This window comes from Microtus ochrogaster, chromosome 6, assembly GCF_000317375.1.
Source record: "Microtus ochrogaster isolate Prairie Vole_2 chromosome 6, MicOch1.0, whole genome shotgun sequence".
Taxonomy (NCBI): Eukaryota; Metazoa; Chordata; class Mammalia; order Rodentia; family Cricetidae; genus Microtus; species Microtus ochrogaster.
In genome coordinates, this window is record NC_022013.1 from 55,934,355 (window position 1) to 55,951,843 (window position 17,489).

The following is a 17,489-nucleotide window of genomic DNA, read 5'->3' on the forward strand; positions in this document are numbered from 1 at the left end:
TTTTTTTTTAAATCCCTCATCTTGGCTGAGCTCTCTGTTTTCTTTCACCCAGAAAACCAGGGATTGATTGATTGATTGATTGACTGATTTTTGCCCTCCTGCATAAGTCCTACAACTATACTCACAGCCACTGCAAAACAGTATTGCTGTGTTTTTTCCTATTCTTTGGGGGTTTTGTACAGTAAGCAGGCAGATATTTGGAAATAGGCTAAATTTTCAGAGCCTTCTTTTTTCTCAGATATACTTTTTTTGTAAGAATTAACCCTGATTTAATGTGTCATGTCATTAGAGTAGAGATGAATTTATATTGAGATGTGTCTTGTAAAATTATCACTTCATTCTTACCTTCTTCCCTTTCTCTTTATTTTAAAACCATTTTCAAAATTTAATATTCTGGGGCTAAGGGATCTGGTTCAGTCAGTCAAACACTTGTCTTGAAAACACAAAGCTCGGATCCTTGATCCCTAGTACCCATGCAAAAATGTCAGGGTGTGGTGGCCCTGGCAAGGCAGAGTGAGCAGGCTATCCCTAGCCTAATTGATAAATTGCAGGTCAATGGAAGACTGCCTCAAAAGAAATGAATGTCCTTCCTGAGGTAGGCACATGTGCATATCTCTCTCTCTCTCTCTCTCTCTCTCTCTCTCTCACACACACACACACACACACACACATACACATACACACACAAATTCTGACAACTTTTGCGGTTACAGGATACTGCCTCTCAGGTCTTGGTGTCTGTAATATCACTAGTAGAAATGTAGTTTATCCAGTGCTGAGGATCTGGCAAATGCTTGCTAGTTTTAACGGCAATTTGTATTGCTTGTTAAGCTTTGCAAAATATACATTCTTCAGCCCACTGTATAGATTCTGATTGTATAAGTATGATCTATAAAAATAGCCTAAGTTTCCCCTTTCTGTATACAGACACTTCTGCCTCAGTTCAGGTAAGTCCATGGTCATGTGAACTCTGAACACATGTGACTGAGGAGAGTAACATTCTTGATGCTGTTAAAGTTGTGTTGCGCTCCTCCAGCTCAGTTCCTCAGCGTCTCCTCTGGCTCGTTCTGCACTGCTTTATCTTTCTTGAGATTGTCTCTATGAATCATGGACTTTTTTTTATTAGTAAGTCAGTTCAGTAAAGACTAGAACTTAATTTACATTATGGTGTTTATGGACAAAATATTTGTTTTTTACATTTTTCTCTCCAAAGTATATTCTGTAGTTAGTAGAGTACTAAAGATGTACCCATCATAAGCTTGAACCTAGTATGAAGTTTATATAGCACCATCTCAATAAGACATAGGTTTTCAGCTTCCTCTTATGTGTCCCTCGATGTTCCTCTCAGTACCTTTGTCTGTATCTATCCTGATTTCCAGCACTGTATATCATTTGGCCTTTTTATTAGATGTCTTATGAAGAGTCATGTGATACATGGTCTCATGTATCTAGTATTTAATCAAATGATTTTTGTGGCCAGGTTTTAATGAGTTTTAAAATACTATTTCTAAGTTGTTTATACTCTAAACCAAAGAAGATTCAATTGAATTTCCTGGGTTTTTTTTTTTTTTCTGAGTTAATTCTAAGTGTCTTTAGGATGTTTTCCTATAGTCCTTTCCTAACTCCAACCATTCAGTGTTCTGCTGTTTCCTCAGTGTAGAGGTGAGAGGAACTTCTGACATTTTTTCTCTTGTTCTGTCCAGTGTTTAAACTAGAGGCAGTTGTGGTTCAAGTGAATGCTGGAGATTTTCGTATTAATCTTTCATTTTTTTTACCGTTCTTTCCTGGTAGCATGATGGAAGTGGATCATTGCATGATATTGAGCTATCATTGCCATCCAGCCCAGAGCCAGAAGAAGGAGATCAGATATATAAGGTATGGCTAGGGAGTTATGCTGAAGATTTCCAAGTTTTTACTATAAAAACAATATAGTAATAACATTTTAAGTTTTGAATAATAGAGGTATTAAGAACCTAGAGCTTTTAGCAGGTCGTAGTGGCATATGCCTATAGATCTCTTCAATCACTAGGCTGATTTGAAGTCTGCCTGTGCTACACAGTGGTGAACCCTTGAACAGGTCAGCTCTTGCAACGTTGTAAGATACTGCCACAAAAATGTCTGAGCTCATTGGCCAAATACTTGTTTAACATCTACAGGTTGTGAGTCAGATTAATCCCTACTACAGAAAACAGGTCAACCTAGAGCTTTGCATTCTGGGAAAACAATCAGGTTTCTCCAAATCTTTGCCACTGAATGAAACTAAAATGTTAGCCCTGTTAGGCTGTGGGATAATGGTCTTGTACACTGTAAATATGTCACTTGTATGGTTTAATAAAATGCTAATTGGCCAGTAGCCAGGCAGGAAGTATAGGCAGAACAACCAAAATAAGATCATTCTGGGAAGAGGAAAGGCTCAATCTGCAGACGTTACCTAGACACAGAGGAAGCACAATGAGAATGCCTCACTGATAAAAGGTACCAAGCCACATGGCTAACACAGATAAGAATTTTGAATTAATGTAGGATATAAGAGTTAATAAGAAGCCTGAGCTAATAGGCCAACCAGTTATAACTAATATAGGCCTCTATGTGTTTCTTGGGACTGAATAGATGCGGGACCAGGCATGACAGAAACCTCTGTCAACACTGTGATACTTAAATTTAAACTATCCCTTATCACTTGGAAAGTAATTTGCCCCCGTGTTGCTACTGTTGCTTATAACAGTGAATGATAATTCTCAAAATAAGGTTTCCAATAAAATTAGAATGGTAGGAGGTACTTCATATATTCATAGAATTGATGAAATATTCAGCTAATGTGTTTATCCCTTCTGTGTTTGAAAATCTAATTATAGAATTTGTGCATGTTTTAATAATTAATGGAAATATTTATAACTCTCATGATCTGTAGATTTTAGTGGATTTTTACAACTATTTCTCAAACATACACAGAAATTCTTGATTCATTTAATATTTCCAAGATAAGGCATTTACATTTCATTTCCAAGCTGTAATTGCCCATGTTTGCTAGTCATTGCAATAACAGATAATCTCTGAACATTAATGACCTAACTTAATTGCACATGGTCTGTATATCAGCTGAAATTCTGTTTCATTGGTCTTCAATGGAAGAGCCCAATTGAGTGATCCACTCTGTGGTATGACACAGCATTGTCATATAAAGGAAGAAGAACTTTGAGAAATTCTTAGGAATTCTGTGACAGATGCTGCTTCTACATGATTCAGGTGGCCTAGGCTAAAATACTAGACAGGGAAGCATAGGCTGCTTATAGGTGTCTGAGTAATTCACCAAGAACCAGACGAAATACGAAGCGATCATAATCCTAAGAATATAGCACAGTAGTTACATTGGACTGCCAGTCTGCCTTTTCCGTTGGTGTCTACCTGTCATCGCTCGGTCACTTCCGGCTGTGGGTTTGCATGTGACTGGTAGTGAGGTAGTGTTCTACATCAGCAGATCTGCGGAAGATTGTGGCTTATTTAGAAAACCGTCTCATGATTGCAGTTTAAAATCAGTGATTTAGATGACCCCAGAGAGTACCTAAATTTTCTTCAGCTTTCTGACTGACATTTTTTCTCACAGATTAAACATTTTCTTAGATTTTGTAGAAAGAATTAATTTTGAGACAAGGCCTTCTGTAGTCCAGGATGCTGTGTAGCATGTTGTGTTGCTGATGCTAGCCTTGAACTCCAGATCTTTCTGCTCTTACCTGTGAATTACAAGGATGCACCACTACACCAGCTCAAGAATTTGCTGTGAAGAGACAAAACTAATTTCAGCTTTTTACATTGCTCTGTTATTCCTGTTTCTCATTTCTAATTTGTCCATATGTTTAGTATTACATGATAGATACATTAACAATTGACATTAATTCACGTCCCTATTGCCTTTGTGTCTAGGTAATCAATTATCGCTTACATATTATTTAAGCTGGGATACAGAAGTTTATTGTGTCCTGTATTCTCCATTTCTTCTGATTCATAACCATTTTTCGTGTCACTTAAGCTAAAACACAAATTTGGGATCTTCCACTTGATGTAAATTATCAGCTCTCCTCAGGGCTGTGATCTCTTTATTGGTTCAGGCTTCTGTTCTCATCTGGAGTATCACAATGCCTTGGATGCAGTTCCTAGCCTAGTTTGTCATTATTAAAATTTTCCTCTAAACTCTCCAAGCTATCTCAAGTTTGAATCTATTATCCCCTGGCTAAGGCCATGCTTACCAGCTATGGTCCTCTCTGATGGTAGCCATTGCCTAATTTCTTAGCTAAAATTACTTCTTATTTTTTACTACAGCATGTGTGTGGCAGAACCACTGTATGTAGTTCTCTGAGTGTGCGATGCTTGTTCTCACTTTTTTTATTGTGTGATACTTTGAGTATTATTTGGGAACCAATGTTTACAATATTTCTACCTTCAGACCTTCTACTCATTTTCGAGACCTTCTTGGAGTCTATTTCCTGACAAGCATATTTTTTCCTGTTGTTTTAGTTAGGGTTTCTATTGCTGTGATGAAAACACCATGACCAAAAAGCAAGTTAGGGAGGAAATGGTTTATTTGGCTTACACTTCAGCATTGCTGTTCATCACTGAAGGAAGTCAGGGCAGGAACTCAAACAGGACAGGATTTTGAAGGCAGGAGCTAATGCAGAGGCCGTGGAGGGGAGCTGCTTACTCAAGACTTGTTTCCCAAGACTTGTTTCCCAAGACTTGCTCAGCCTACCTTCTTATAGAACCAAGGACCAGCAGCCCAGAAATGGCACCACCCACAATAGGCTGGGCCCTCCCCCACTGATCACTCAGTGAGAAAATGCCTTACAGTGTCAGGGAGGCATTTCCTTGCCTGAGGCTCCTTCCTCTGATGATTCTAGCTGTGTCCAGTTGACACACAGTACCACTCAGTATACCTGTGATGTAAAGTGTCAGTCCATAGAGTAGTGCCTATTGTCCTGCTGTGTACCTTATCTGAATGTCACCACCTGGGACATATTTTCTTTATCACTGTAGAAACCAGTCATATCTACATAAATAGTGGTTGCAGAGTGTCCCATCAAGTTGTGTGCCATGTTTCATCTGGAAAACAAATTGTTAACTTGTAAATGTCCAAACAGTGCCTTGACTGCTAGGTCTGATAGACCAGTTTTGAACTGCTCATCAGTGTCTGTAAAACAGTGCTTAGTATTTTCTGTTTCACCGACAGTTGCCACTTACATGCTAGTGAGATTTGGCAGGCTTTTTTGTTGGGGCTTTGAATGTGGTCTCATACTGTCCTTGATGTATAGTAAATTCTTCATCATGTGTTGGTGATATGTATGGTTTAGGATTTTGTATAATGAGATATATACATCAAATTCTAGTGCCTTTATTTTTTTACAGTGTAGAAATGTGTCCTTAGTATATTTATGTATCTTTCCTGTTCTCTATATTTTTCTTTTTGGTTTATGGGGTTTTTCTTCCTAAACTATCTTCAAGTCAGCTTTTATAGTCTTTCCTAATTAACCTGTGGTTTTTCCCTGTTGTTTGGATGACTTATGTCACATCCCAAAAAAACCTTTGTTTAATGTTTATTTGTGATCTTTTATTAAAATAATTGCATTAAAAAATTAAAAGGTACAATTTCTTACATGTATGTTATGTATTTTAATTTATCCACCCTAAATTTGTTTGTGTCTGAAGGAAGTGACATATTTTGCTTAGTAACAATGCATAATCATTATTTATTTACCTGTTTTTGTTCTAGAAAACTCCTTCACGAAAATATACGTTCTAATTTTAATAGTACTTTCTCAGTATATGTATATGTGTGGATAATTAAGTAGTAGAACACACTAAGGATAGGTTAACAGTACTTGCCATTTTGGAAATGTCATCAGAATATTGTTTAGCTCAACAAGGGCTTCCATGTTATAGTTATAGTATTGAATATGTCTGGATAATGAACTTGGTCGGTGCCTTTCACTTTAATTTGGTCAGTCCTTGTCAGGAAAGTGGCTCATTGCAGAACACTCCCTGGTACTTATCTGGCATATTTATTTGTTGCTGAGTTCTGAGCCAATCTGAAATTTATGCTGTCATTAATTATAATGTTCGCTTTGTCTGCCCTGCACTTGATATTTTCTGACAGGCTGCTTGTAAGTGTTCCTTGAAATTTTAGTGGAAGTTAGTTTTGCATGGTGATTTCCTTTACTATATGACCTTTTTTATTATGTTAATGCAAATGAATAATAGCATATATCTCTGTGTAGCCAAGCTCAGCATAATGCTAATTCAAATGAGATGTGACTGTTCCTCCATTTTGCCCATTGTTTGCATGGCATTTGCCATCAGGTCATGAGATCTTTCTAAAATTTTAGTAGATTTCCTCTTAGATGAACAAATAATCCATTCATTATTTAACTTCATTGACTTTATCCTTCTCATTAGAATATTTTATGTAACAGTATTTTTTCATTTTCAGAATGAAGATTTATTAAATGAAATAAAACAACTTAAAGAGGAAATAAAGAAAAAAGATGAAAAAATCCAACTATTAGAGCATCGACTTGTAAGTATTACAACATGGACTGGAAACAGGCTTTTCTTGAGGGAGTTGTGTTTGATTTTAAGACTGGGCAGAAGAGCTTCCTTCTGTTCTGGCTTTCAGAGTTTCATGTAGTGTGTTTAGAGTACGTGTGTTCCACTTAAAGGATGTGATGGAACCTTGATATGAAATGTAAAGTATTCACTTGAATGATTCTGTGTTGGTTCGTTATCAATGGCCTCTTTTGTGAGGATTTAAAATTCTCCATTTTATTTACTTTTGCTTATTGGTGCAAAGTAAATGCCTTTCTTTCAGACATGTTTTGAGAAATAGTACCTGGGACTTTTCTCTTTGTAAGTAGAGTGACACTAAGTGTTTGGCCTTGAGTCTTGTGTTATATTGAAAGGGATTCTAGGGAAATGCTTCATCTCTGTGAACGATAATAAGTGATTCCTCAGAGTTAGGGTTGACTGACTTTTCATATAATTGTTATGATTTCAAATGTTTATGAGAAAACTGTTTATATAGTACCTTGAATTCAGTTATAGGACAGTTTGTAATAATTAAAAGGCTAGGCTAAAATGAACATACTGGATAAAATCAAAAATTAAAGGAATATTTATTCAAAATCAACATTAATAGCAAATTCAGCTTTATAAAATATACTTTGATTGAGAATGTCAAGGATATAGTCTAGTGAACTCTGAGCCACTAAGGACATATTACAGGCATCCAACTCAGAAATGATAGGAGCAGACAAATCGGGTATGGTTAAAGAGGGTCAAAGGCAGTTGATAGGAATTGTGTAGAGAATTTATTTTTCAACTTATAGTGTTCAGTACGGTAAAGATCATCAAAGAGGCTTTGTAGCATCGCACAGAGGAACAGACAGACACAGTATGTGGGCTCTTTGTTAAATACCCAGTAGAGTTTTAAATGTTGTTAAATGCCCAGTAGAGTTTTAAATGTTTTAAATGTTGTTAAATGCCCAGTAGAGTTCTGTCATAGAGCCATCTAAGAAAGTCTTTAGTGCCTGCTGCTGGGACCCTTGCACTGGATGGAGAGTTAGAAACAGACATACGCTTCCTTATAAAGCACCATCACCAAACAAGTGCAGCGCCACCAAAGTCCATCTGCATTTACTTTCAGAGCATGGGCGAGGGGCTGTTAAAAGGAGCGCAGGTGAGCCCAAAGCACTCAGCCACTAGGAATTCTCATCCTGTAGCTGCATAGATGGAGTTCTCCTACGCCACAGAACACAGGGCCACAGTCATTAGGGCAGAAGTAGATATAGCTGGCTGGAGGGCACAGGAAAGAGTTACTAGAGTCTCAGGTGAATTATTGAATCCTTTACCCCACCTTACGAAAGAAGGTCATCAGGCCTAATCCTTAACGTTCTCTTGCAAGTAGTAACATCTGATGAATGTCATGGCAGTTAGGGTGGAGGGCAATACTTTACAACAGGATCAAAATAAATCAGAGAAGAGATATAATTTTTCAAAAGTATTCTTTTTATGCCTTTATTTGCTGCATATATTCTATATTTAAGTGATATATATTTTTATATGCATGAAATTATACATGCTGAGTTTTTTAGAGAGTTTAAAAGATTGTCAAGAGAAATATTGTAGTTCTCTGGCTTTATCTCAAATCTAGTCCCTGAAAAAGAGAAGACAATTGAATACACTTTGATGTTTGATGTAGGCATGTCTGTCATGGAAGGAGCCAGAACTGCATTGCACTGTGCAGTTTGGTGATACGGCTTGTTCTTCTTAACACAGCCTCTAACTGCCTGTATGTGTAGAATAAAACCATTTTAAACATCTGTGGTTTTGTTCAGGCCACCCGGTGTAACTGTCAACAGAAATCTAAAGAGGAAAAGTGTACATATGCTGATAAATACACCCAGACGCCCTGGAGAAGACTCCCTGTAAGTCACCTGTTCTGGCTTTTGTCCTTTGCTATTTTGTTGTGTTGCTTTGGTTTTTTAACCTAACCACTAATAATTTTGAACCTGCCATAGCTTTTTTTTTTTTTTTAGATGAGCTGCTTGTCCCTCGTCTCCTGGGTGTTATGTGTTTTCCAAAGCTGCTCTTGTGTGCGCTATACAAGTGAATGTGCTTGTAGTAGCTTTTCCATTCTGCATATTGTGGCCCATCTTATTTAAGTGTCTACTCTTTCCTCATTGCATGTTTTTGTGGGAGTAGTAATACCATGGTCCCACTTGTACATTAGGTCTTACTTTGAAGGTGTATGATGTAGTATATACCCTTTTGTGCTGAAACTTTTCCAAATAGGTTTTATTATTATAATTATAAACTGTTGAGGAAATTAGGAAATATTAATCTGTGAAAACATAGTTAGGGTATGACTTATTTGAAACAATAGGAAATAACCATCTAAATATTGTTTGTTGTGTTTGAAAATGTTATGTATCAAAATATATTTAGTGCTAAAAGTACCGTATTATTCACTCTGAGTACCTGAAACTCACTTTAGAATATCAGTTGTTATCCCATTATATGGAGTAGGTAATAGGTTCCTATTAATAAGAGAATGCTGGGTATACTTTGAGACTCCTTTTGTGTTCTAAATTGCAGCAGAATCCCAGTAATACAAATGAATAGAAAATATATGGGTTAATATAGTCATTTCAACTTAGATTTTATAAAATTTTTACTTTGTTTCTTTCCATATAATGTGTAATTGCCTTCTCTGTATGTGGGATGATATGATGATACAAATTAGCTGGTTTAAAGATCTTCTTTCACTGTGGTTCTTGGAGGAAAAGTGAGGAATGAGAAAAGGAAATGCACAGATGAATGCAAGCTCACTGGTTCCTAAATAGCCGAGGGAACTGCTGACTCACTAATATAAACCAGTGCAAGTTCTCTGGAGTTTGGAGGCTGTGGGAAGTCTAGGCAAATCAAGAGCTTAGCTTGGTGAAGGATGGTAAAGGTAGAACTCAAAAGAAAGCAAATGAAATACTTAGGCAAAGATAACCTAATTCAACTTTGATGTTAAAGGGTAGAAAAGTATTATGCCCAGAACCTCTACATGGGCATTTGATCTTTCCATGGTCTCCAATTTTTCCACAGAGTGTTTGTAATTTTTTAAAAAATTTATTTCTTTATTATACATACAGTGTTCTGTCTTCATGTATGCCTGCACGCCAGAAGAGGGCGCCAGATCTCATTACAGATTGCAAGCCACCATGTGGGTGCTGGGAATTGAACTCAGGACCTCTGGAAGAGCAGCCTGTGCTCTTAACCACTGAGACATCTCTCCAGCCCCTAAGTGTTTGTAATTTTAAACATCCTTGATTAGCTTTGCTGTTAAGTATAAGAAGCTTCGCTTTGTATCTTTATGGAAGTTCTTAAACTTCATAAGCACCCTGGCTCCCCTAACCTCATTGTACTGTAAACAGGATATTAACCTGCCTCCTTACTCTGGATAAAAGGAACTGGTGCAGAACCTACTCAGTACAACCCTGAGTTAATTTTTTACAGTGATCTTGGGGGAAGTAAAGGTCAGGTGTTTAACCAAGTACTATCAAAAGCTCAGACTTCAGCTTTCTCCATTATTATTTTTTAACAGTTATCACCTGGCCACATCATTCCTTTGTTACTAAATGGCCTACTAAGTTTTTATAGTAAAGAAATGGCTGAGACAGTACTATAACTTAAGACTCCTGACTACTGGTCTTTGGCTCCTTACCCCAAAGCACACTGAAGAGCCATGCAGGATGAGAGGTTTTGAAGATTAGGATGGAAGGAATGAAATGTCTCTAAGTACAGAACAGCTGGTGAAGGCAGAGGTAGGAGAGGGCGTGGCGGTATTACGTTCACAGGAGGGTGTGGCACAGATGTGTACAAAGGAAAGCAGTGAAGTTAGTGTGAAAGCTCATGTAAGTACAAGTCAGAAAATGTAATCTGTGAATAATGTAGTTTAATGGAGGTTCACTCAATGAGTAAATAAATGCTTGTTTATTTACTTCAATACTACTTAAGTATAAAGTTAGTAACAAATTTACCCTGTGATCTTTTCCTGTGCTCAATGGATTGCACTTGAAATAAGTTATGTTGGAAACAGTTCCTGTAATTATAGTGCTTTTCTTTTCATTCAAAAAGTATATGTTGTTCCAGATGTTCTTTTTAAAGGAGGAGTCTAGCTTATTTAGACGGGCATAGGTGATACAGATGTGGGGGTGCAGCACAGCCCTTGTTTGAGAATCCGTAGGTTTTTTAGGCAGAAAATTTAAAAATGAAAAGGTCAGTTAATTATTCTAGTATTAGTAAAATTTTAAAAATTAAAGCCTTTGAGAAGGTTGCAGATTATGATCTGTCTTTTCATATTTTCTCCTAACATCTTGGGACATTGCAGTGCTTTTGATGTTCTACAGTCACTTGATTATAGCATCTACACGGGCTTTCTGTGAGAATTCTAGTTGAACATTATCCAGACATGAAGAAATCTGAGTGCAGTGTAGTGCCTGAGAGACTTACTGACTGGGGTTTGTTTGAAGCTATTTAGGAGGTGAAAAGAAGTGGGGAGGTAATCGACTGACACCTCAGTAGATGGCTACCAGGGACAGCAGAATGGGGGAAAAGCTAACATTTTGAAGCCGACATGAATTTCCTCTGGAGATTTGTCTGAGTGGGATTGGGCATCTAATGGCTACAAGTAGGATATCAGAAATAGAGAACTCACAAGAAATAATAAGCAAAGAAGGAGAGGAGAGAAAAGGGAAAGCACAAGATAGATGCCCGTGTGCTTATTCTTCTGTGCCAAGCTCTGTTCGCTGAGTGTGTACAAAGACAGCATCAACCTGCCAGGTTCCTACTTACTGTGATGGAACAGTATACTTAGATGCCAGTACTCTCATTTCTCTGCACACAAGGAAGCTAAAACTGAGAAGCAACTCATTCGGATACTTGTCATGACTCAGGAATGCTGTGGGAGAGAAACCAAAGTTCATTTTATTTTGTTTTTGTTTGAGACATGGTTTCACTACTTAGCCCTGCTGCCTGATGTAGACCGGGGTGACCTTGGACTTGATAGAGTTCCACATACCTCTGTTTCCTAAATTTGGAGATTAAAGGGTTGCAGCACCAAACATGGCCAAAAGCTCATTTATATGGTATAGAGCCAGCTGTGGTTGGCACAGTCCAGTTGATCCCCGTGCTTGCAGGCTGACGGGAAAGGATGGCTACAGTTGCAAAGCCAGGCTGTGCATTTAGCAGACTGTGTTGCTCTTTTTAAAGACAGCTCTACTGATCATGCACTAGCCTCTTCTTAAGAGCAGCATTGTTTAATACTTAATAGCAATAAAAGAAAAAGACACCATGAACATGAGAATAATTGAACATACGGGGCGAGTTAGTAGAAGGAGAGAAATGATGTGGTTATCTTTAATTTAAAAATTGCGAAAATAATTTGGGTAAAATAAAAACATGGGACAGGGACTGAATTCTATTTTTCTGGAAACTTCTAATATTGTTTTAAAGGCATTTAATGATAGAAAGTCATTTGCACATTAATTAATGTCCAAAATTACCAGGACATAATTCTTTTTACCAACCAGCATTTGTTTAAACACTTTAATTTAAATAATTAAAAAAATTAACCTCCAATCTCCGTCACACAACAGAGAAGGTCTAAAGGAGAATCTATGTGTCCTGTCACATAATCAGCTAACCTGATTTACTGTCAACCAAGTGTGGGAATCCAGACTGTTACGTTGCATGGAAAGGCTTGTACATGTTACAACTTCTTCACAATTGGACCTAATTCTACTTTTCTCTTTTGGATTAATAGCTGGCTGTTACACATGAGACAGTCATGGCAAAAAAGATCTGGCATACATTTCAGATTGTTCTATTGGAGTTATTTCTAATACCGAATGACAGTTTATATTATTGCATATAGTAGAGACATATATAACATATCAGAACAAAAAGAGGAATACGGTGCCCTCAGCAGTCACTTCTCTAAGAAGTAGGTGCTTGTGCTGTCGACTTACTGAGTCAAGCTTTCCCTTTATATTTTTGTAAAATTAGAAAACTACCAAAGTTGCATCACAAAAAGCATATTAAATGTATGTGACTTCTAAAAGTTAATGTTTATAGTTGTGTAGTTTTACTAGCAAGAAACCTGTTTCTTTTTCCTTGGCCTGGGAAATAGTATATCAAAGTAACTAAAACAACAGGGTCTTTCATAGATTTGTCTTTTGAGTAAACTGTCTCATGTGCTTTCCTGATCTGGAGCCTGGGCAGCAGCACTGGTTAATATTTCTGCAGGACTGTCCTAACTTTACACTCCGATTTGCCACCTTCCTGCCCCCTGAGAGTTGCCATATTACAACTCAGATATTTATGTGTATATTTGGAGATAGATAATCAAGGAGAATTAGAGGATTTATTTCTTTGCCAAGGAGTCTTATTTATTTATTTCTTGTTGTATTTATATTTGTCATTCACATAGGTTGGTGTGTGTGTGAAGACACACACACATATCAATATTTGAACAAGTAACATTTGTGAGGTGTCACACAATTGCTTTTGTATGGTATAATATTAATCATTTTTATGTATTGAGTTGTGAATATAGGATGTATCAACTAGATTGATAAACACTGGCAGGAGTCACCTCTGCCTTTGAGACATCACATTCAGACAGGCAAAAGTCTTCACACAAGAATTGATTGTTCATGTCCTATGCGGTTCTTTTAAAACAGTTGTGTTTTGCATTTTGTATTTAGATATAAAATCAGTAACTCAGTGGAACTGTTTTTCAAGAACAATACAAATTATACCTGCTATTATAACTATCTACTAATTAGTCTGTTTATAAATGTCTGGCATTCAATTTGGGTTTATACCTGGCCTTTGGAAGATATTTTTGAAACTTTTAGAATATTTGTTGGAAGAAACAGTGTTTGTTGTGGTACAATAGAAAAACAAAAGATACAGCACCAAAATTGCTAGTACCAAAACCATTTCATTTGTGTTTTGTAGTTTTATCTGTGGATAGCTTTTAGTTTGGCTACAGTGGAGAGTTGAGGCAAAATGTGCTTTTGATTCTGTGATGTTCAACGTCTGATATACAGAAGCCTTCCAGTTTTGATAAAGCATGATTAAGTTAAATAAAGGCTCTATTAGTTATCCATACTAAAGAGTATGCATCCCCTATGGTTTGCGTGTCACACTTTGTAAGACTTTATTGTCACAATATACTAATTATTTCTAACAATAGCTTTATTTTATGTTCTGATCTTTTGAAAATCTATGACTTGAAAATAAATAGAGGTTTTTGTTTGATAATGTTTGATCTCCTGATTCATAAATTAATGTTTTCTGTATATCAATAAATCCTTTATACATTAATTTATTCTCCCTTTTACAATTCTTGTTCTGAAAAATAAATAGTAGATAATTTGATACTTTAAAAGATATATGATGATGGAGTTACTGCCTATCAGAAAGGCTTATTTGTGTGTTGATTACAAAGAATAGAATGATATTTTCTGTACAAATATTTGACAACTAGATTTTGAATTCTGATGTGTTAATAATTTGCCTGTACGTTAAAAATGAAATGTAATTCTAATTAACACTGTTGCTTTGTTATTTTAAGCGAAAACAAATGTGACGTTGGTTTCTCTGGTTCCCTTCTTTATTATGCCTCCCTACCCCATCTCTTTCTGCACAGGGTGGGTATTCTGCTCCCTCCTTCTCTCCTTGGCAGGGCTCATTCCAGGGGATGCCACGGACTGTTCCACCGCACCGCAGACAGAGTGAGTCTGTGTCTCTCACTCCCATCCTGCTCTGGCTTCCCCTTCATGGTATTTCCCGTCTGCATGACCTGTCCTTCCCAAGTACCTTCTTTTCCCTCCTGAGCTATCTGCAGGCACCTGCTAGGGAGCACTCCCTCTGGTCTGCTCTCTTAACACTTCCTTGACGCATGCAAACAAACCTCCACTTATGCCCTGAAAGCTGTCAGAGGTTAATTTCACCTTAACACTGTTGAAACCTTCTGCTGGTGACCCTAGACCTACTGACATGCATCTGTCTTTAATTAGATCTTATCAAGATCATGAAAGATGTAAATGAAATTGTTTTTTACTTACTTATTTATAAAATGGGCACATTATCCACACATTTGATGGACAGATGCATACTGTTTAGGGATCAGGCTTACTAGACCATTGCACACTTCTTTAAATATTTCCTAATCAAAGGCTTTGATTGTATTTAACTGCCTTCTAAAAAATCTTTTAAAATTTTTCAAGCCCCCCCCCCATTTTTTAACCACTAATATGTCTTTATAATTTGTTAGCTGCTTCACAGCACAGAAGCAATGACTTGGAATATGCATGTTTACTAACATTTAATGATTCAGTTATCACTAGACCTTCCACACATGTTGACTGCGTTAGATTATGTATTTAAGTATACCTGGTAAGTTGGCTGTATTTTATCTTTTTTGAAAAGTCACATCCTCCCCCAAAAAGTTATTATTAATGTAAAATAGTCATCAGAGTTAGTTCTATACCTCCTCCATGTATTTATTCTAATTGTGATTCATACCATTTTTTCCCTAATTTTCCTTATGTGAAATATCAGAAGTTCAAAGGGGATTTTTATCTAAGGATATAAAATTCATTTTTAAAAAAATTGTCTTGTAAATAATTAACATGAGTTCTAGATAAGACAGGGTTTGGTTGGTGCCTCTCCTTTCCTTTTGTGATTTTTGTTTTGATGAAAAATAAAGAGTCTGTAGAGCCTGTGGACTCTAACAGGTAATTCTGCAGCTGTTCTTCTTGTATGGAGCAGAGAAGAGGAATAATGCGGTACTGTCTTCTCTGTTTCACTTCTAGAGACGCTGCATCCATTTCTTCTGTTTAAAACCCATAGCATATGGGGAACCGTGCAGAATTGCTAGTGATAATAGGAAAATGATTAGTAAGTGATGGATTCTGAGGCTTGTCCTCATTAGCTAGCAGTGCTTGCCTCTGTGCCCACTGAAGGCCCCCTTTATCTCCTCCTTCTCCCCTACCACGTGTTCCCTTGTCATCTCTCCACTGCTGCAATATGAAATTGAAGTAAGGTTAAGTATCCTGTATTGCAAATGAGCTTTTTAAAAAAGTATATTTTTAAATCATGTGTCTGGAATTATCCCTCTTGCTAATTAACTGGAATAGTTCTAGAGTCTTCACCTTTCCTCTGGCCACAGCCTTCTATTGGCAGTTTTTCTTCTTCCTCATGGAGTCAGTGCTGTTAGGTTCTGATTGTGTGCTGCAGTGTTGTGATCAAAACTGATCTTTGATTTTTCTAGGTCAAACCTCTTTCTGCATCTCCAGATTAGGAAAAAAGTAGGGATCAGTTGTATGCCTTAATCCTGCTAGCCACTCAGGGATGGGTGGATGTGTCTTTCTCTAAAGATGCTCATAGGAGTCTTGTTGAACCAGAGCTCCAGGGTCGTTCCACATCCTTCAGCATCCCTCACTGAGTTTAAGAGGTTCTTCTGGAAGAGATATATGTTTTAACAATGCACTGTCTGAGAGTCACCCTGTGGATAGATGATGCAGTGTGTTAACAAAGCTTATTTTTATACCCCTCCCCCATTTGTGTGATGAAGTAAGGCCATCAAATCATAGGAATGAATCCAGTGATTTTACAGAGAGTGTAAGAATAGCGCCTTTTTTTTTTTGGCCTGGGCCATGGTGACTCACAATCCCAGCACTCAGGAGGCAGAAGCTGGCAGATCTCTGAGTTTGAGGTCAGCCTGGTCAATAAAATGAGTTCCAGGACAGGATCCAAACCCATACAGAAAAATCCTGTCTTAAAAAGCCAAAACAACAACAAAAATAGTTTTTTGTTTTTTTTTGGTATACTGAATGAACATTCCACCAGATAATGCCTGTTTATACATTTAAGTAGTGTGTGGTTCCCAGCACTCAATTTTTTAGAGTTGATTATAAATAATAGAAGGGAGTTAAGAAGTTTCTCTTTCATTCTGATGCCTACACGAGTGTTGACTAGAGTGCACTGTGTTGATCATCAGTGCAAAGGTCAGGAGTTGTGGCTGAGCTGTCAGTAATGGCTGGTTTGATTGTAAGAGTAGATGCAAAGATAGCCTGTCCTAAGCTTATAGAGTGTGTAACCCAGGCCATTTCACAAAGCTGCACTGGCCAGAAATCACCCTGCTAAATTTAAAAATAACTTTAGGAAATGGTGTATAGAAGTTCTTGACTTTTACATGATTTTCTTTGGAAATATTTATATTTTTGTGAAAACTTTTATTATAAAAATGAATACTGATGTTTACTTTGGGCTGCTTTTCTTCTGATTTCAAGGAAATTTTTTTTTTTTTTCGAGATAGGGTTTCTCTGTGGCTTTGGAGCCTGTCCTGGAACTAGTTCTGTAGACCAGGCTGGTCTCGAACTCACAGAGATTCTCCTACCTCTGCCTCCCGAGTGCTGGGATTAAAGGCGTGCGCCACCATCGCCCGGCTTCAAGGAAAGTTTTGACAGGCTAGCAGAGAATAGTTTCTGTTTAGGTATATGGAGACCTTCCTGTTTTCAGTGGAGGCTTGGTTCACTGGCAGTGGTCACTGCTTCTACTCTCATGTCCACCTACAGTGGATTGAGTGATGAGTGACCTGAGACACAGTAAGAATTGCTTCTTGCACATAGAGGAGTCTATTGACACACTTGGTGCCTCAGAATCATATTTAAGAACAACATCCATTTGTTGCTACGCCTAACATCCCTTTCAGAATTTTCTCTTGGTTATGTTACGTGAAAGAACTTAGAAATTCTCTGTGTCTCTGACTTCTCTGTGAAACATCTTAGATGGGAAGGAAAGGAAACAGACTATATGAAGTACATCTTCATCTGTCCCATCCACCTAGCAATTTCTGGATGTGTTGCTTGATGTCTAAATTT

General features: G+C 37.3%; 1 protein-coding gene across 6 annotated transcripts in view; it reads left to right on the forward strand.

The window, feature by feature from the left end:
• Ccser2 (coiled-coil serine rich protein 2) overlaps positions 1–17,489 on the forward strand; it is a 114,599-nt gene that overhangs the window by 81,567 nt on the left and 15,543 nt on the right. For 3 of the 6 annotated variants that reach the window (XM_005348597.3, XM_005348600.2, XM_013346836.1), the window contains 3 exons: positions 1,792–1,875; positions 6,479–6,565; positions 8,382–8,471. In XM_005348597.3, the coding sequence (XP_005348654.1) occupies positions 1,792–1,875; positions 6,479–6,565; positions 8,382–8,471 (261 nt within the window). Of the gene's footprint in view, positions 1–1,791; positions 1,876–6,478; positions 6,566–8,381; positions 8,472–14,251; positions 14,385–17,489 lie in introns of all 6 variants that reach the window. The other 3 variants (XM_005348598.2, XM_005348599.2, XM_013346834.2) reach the window with 2 other exon arrangements.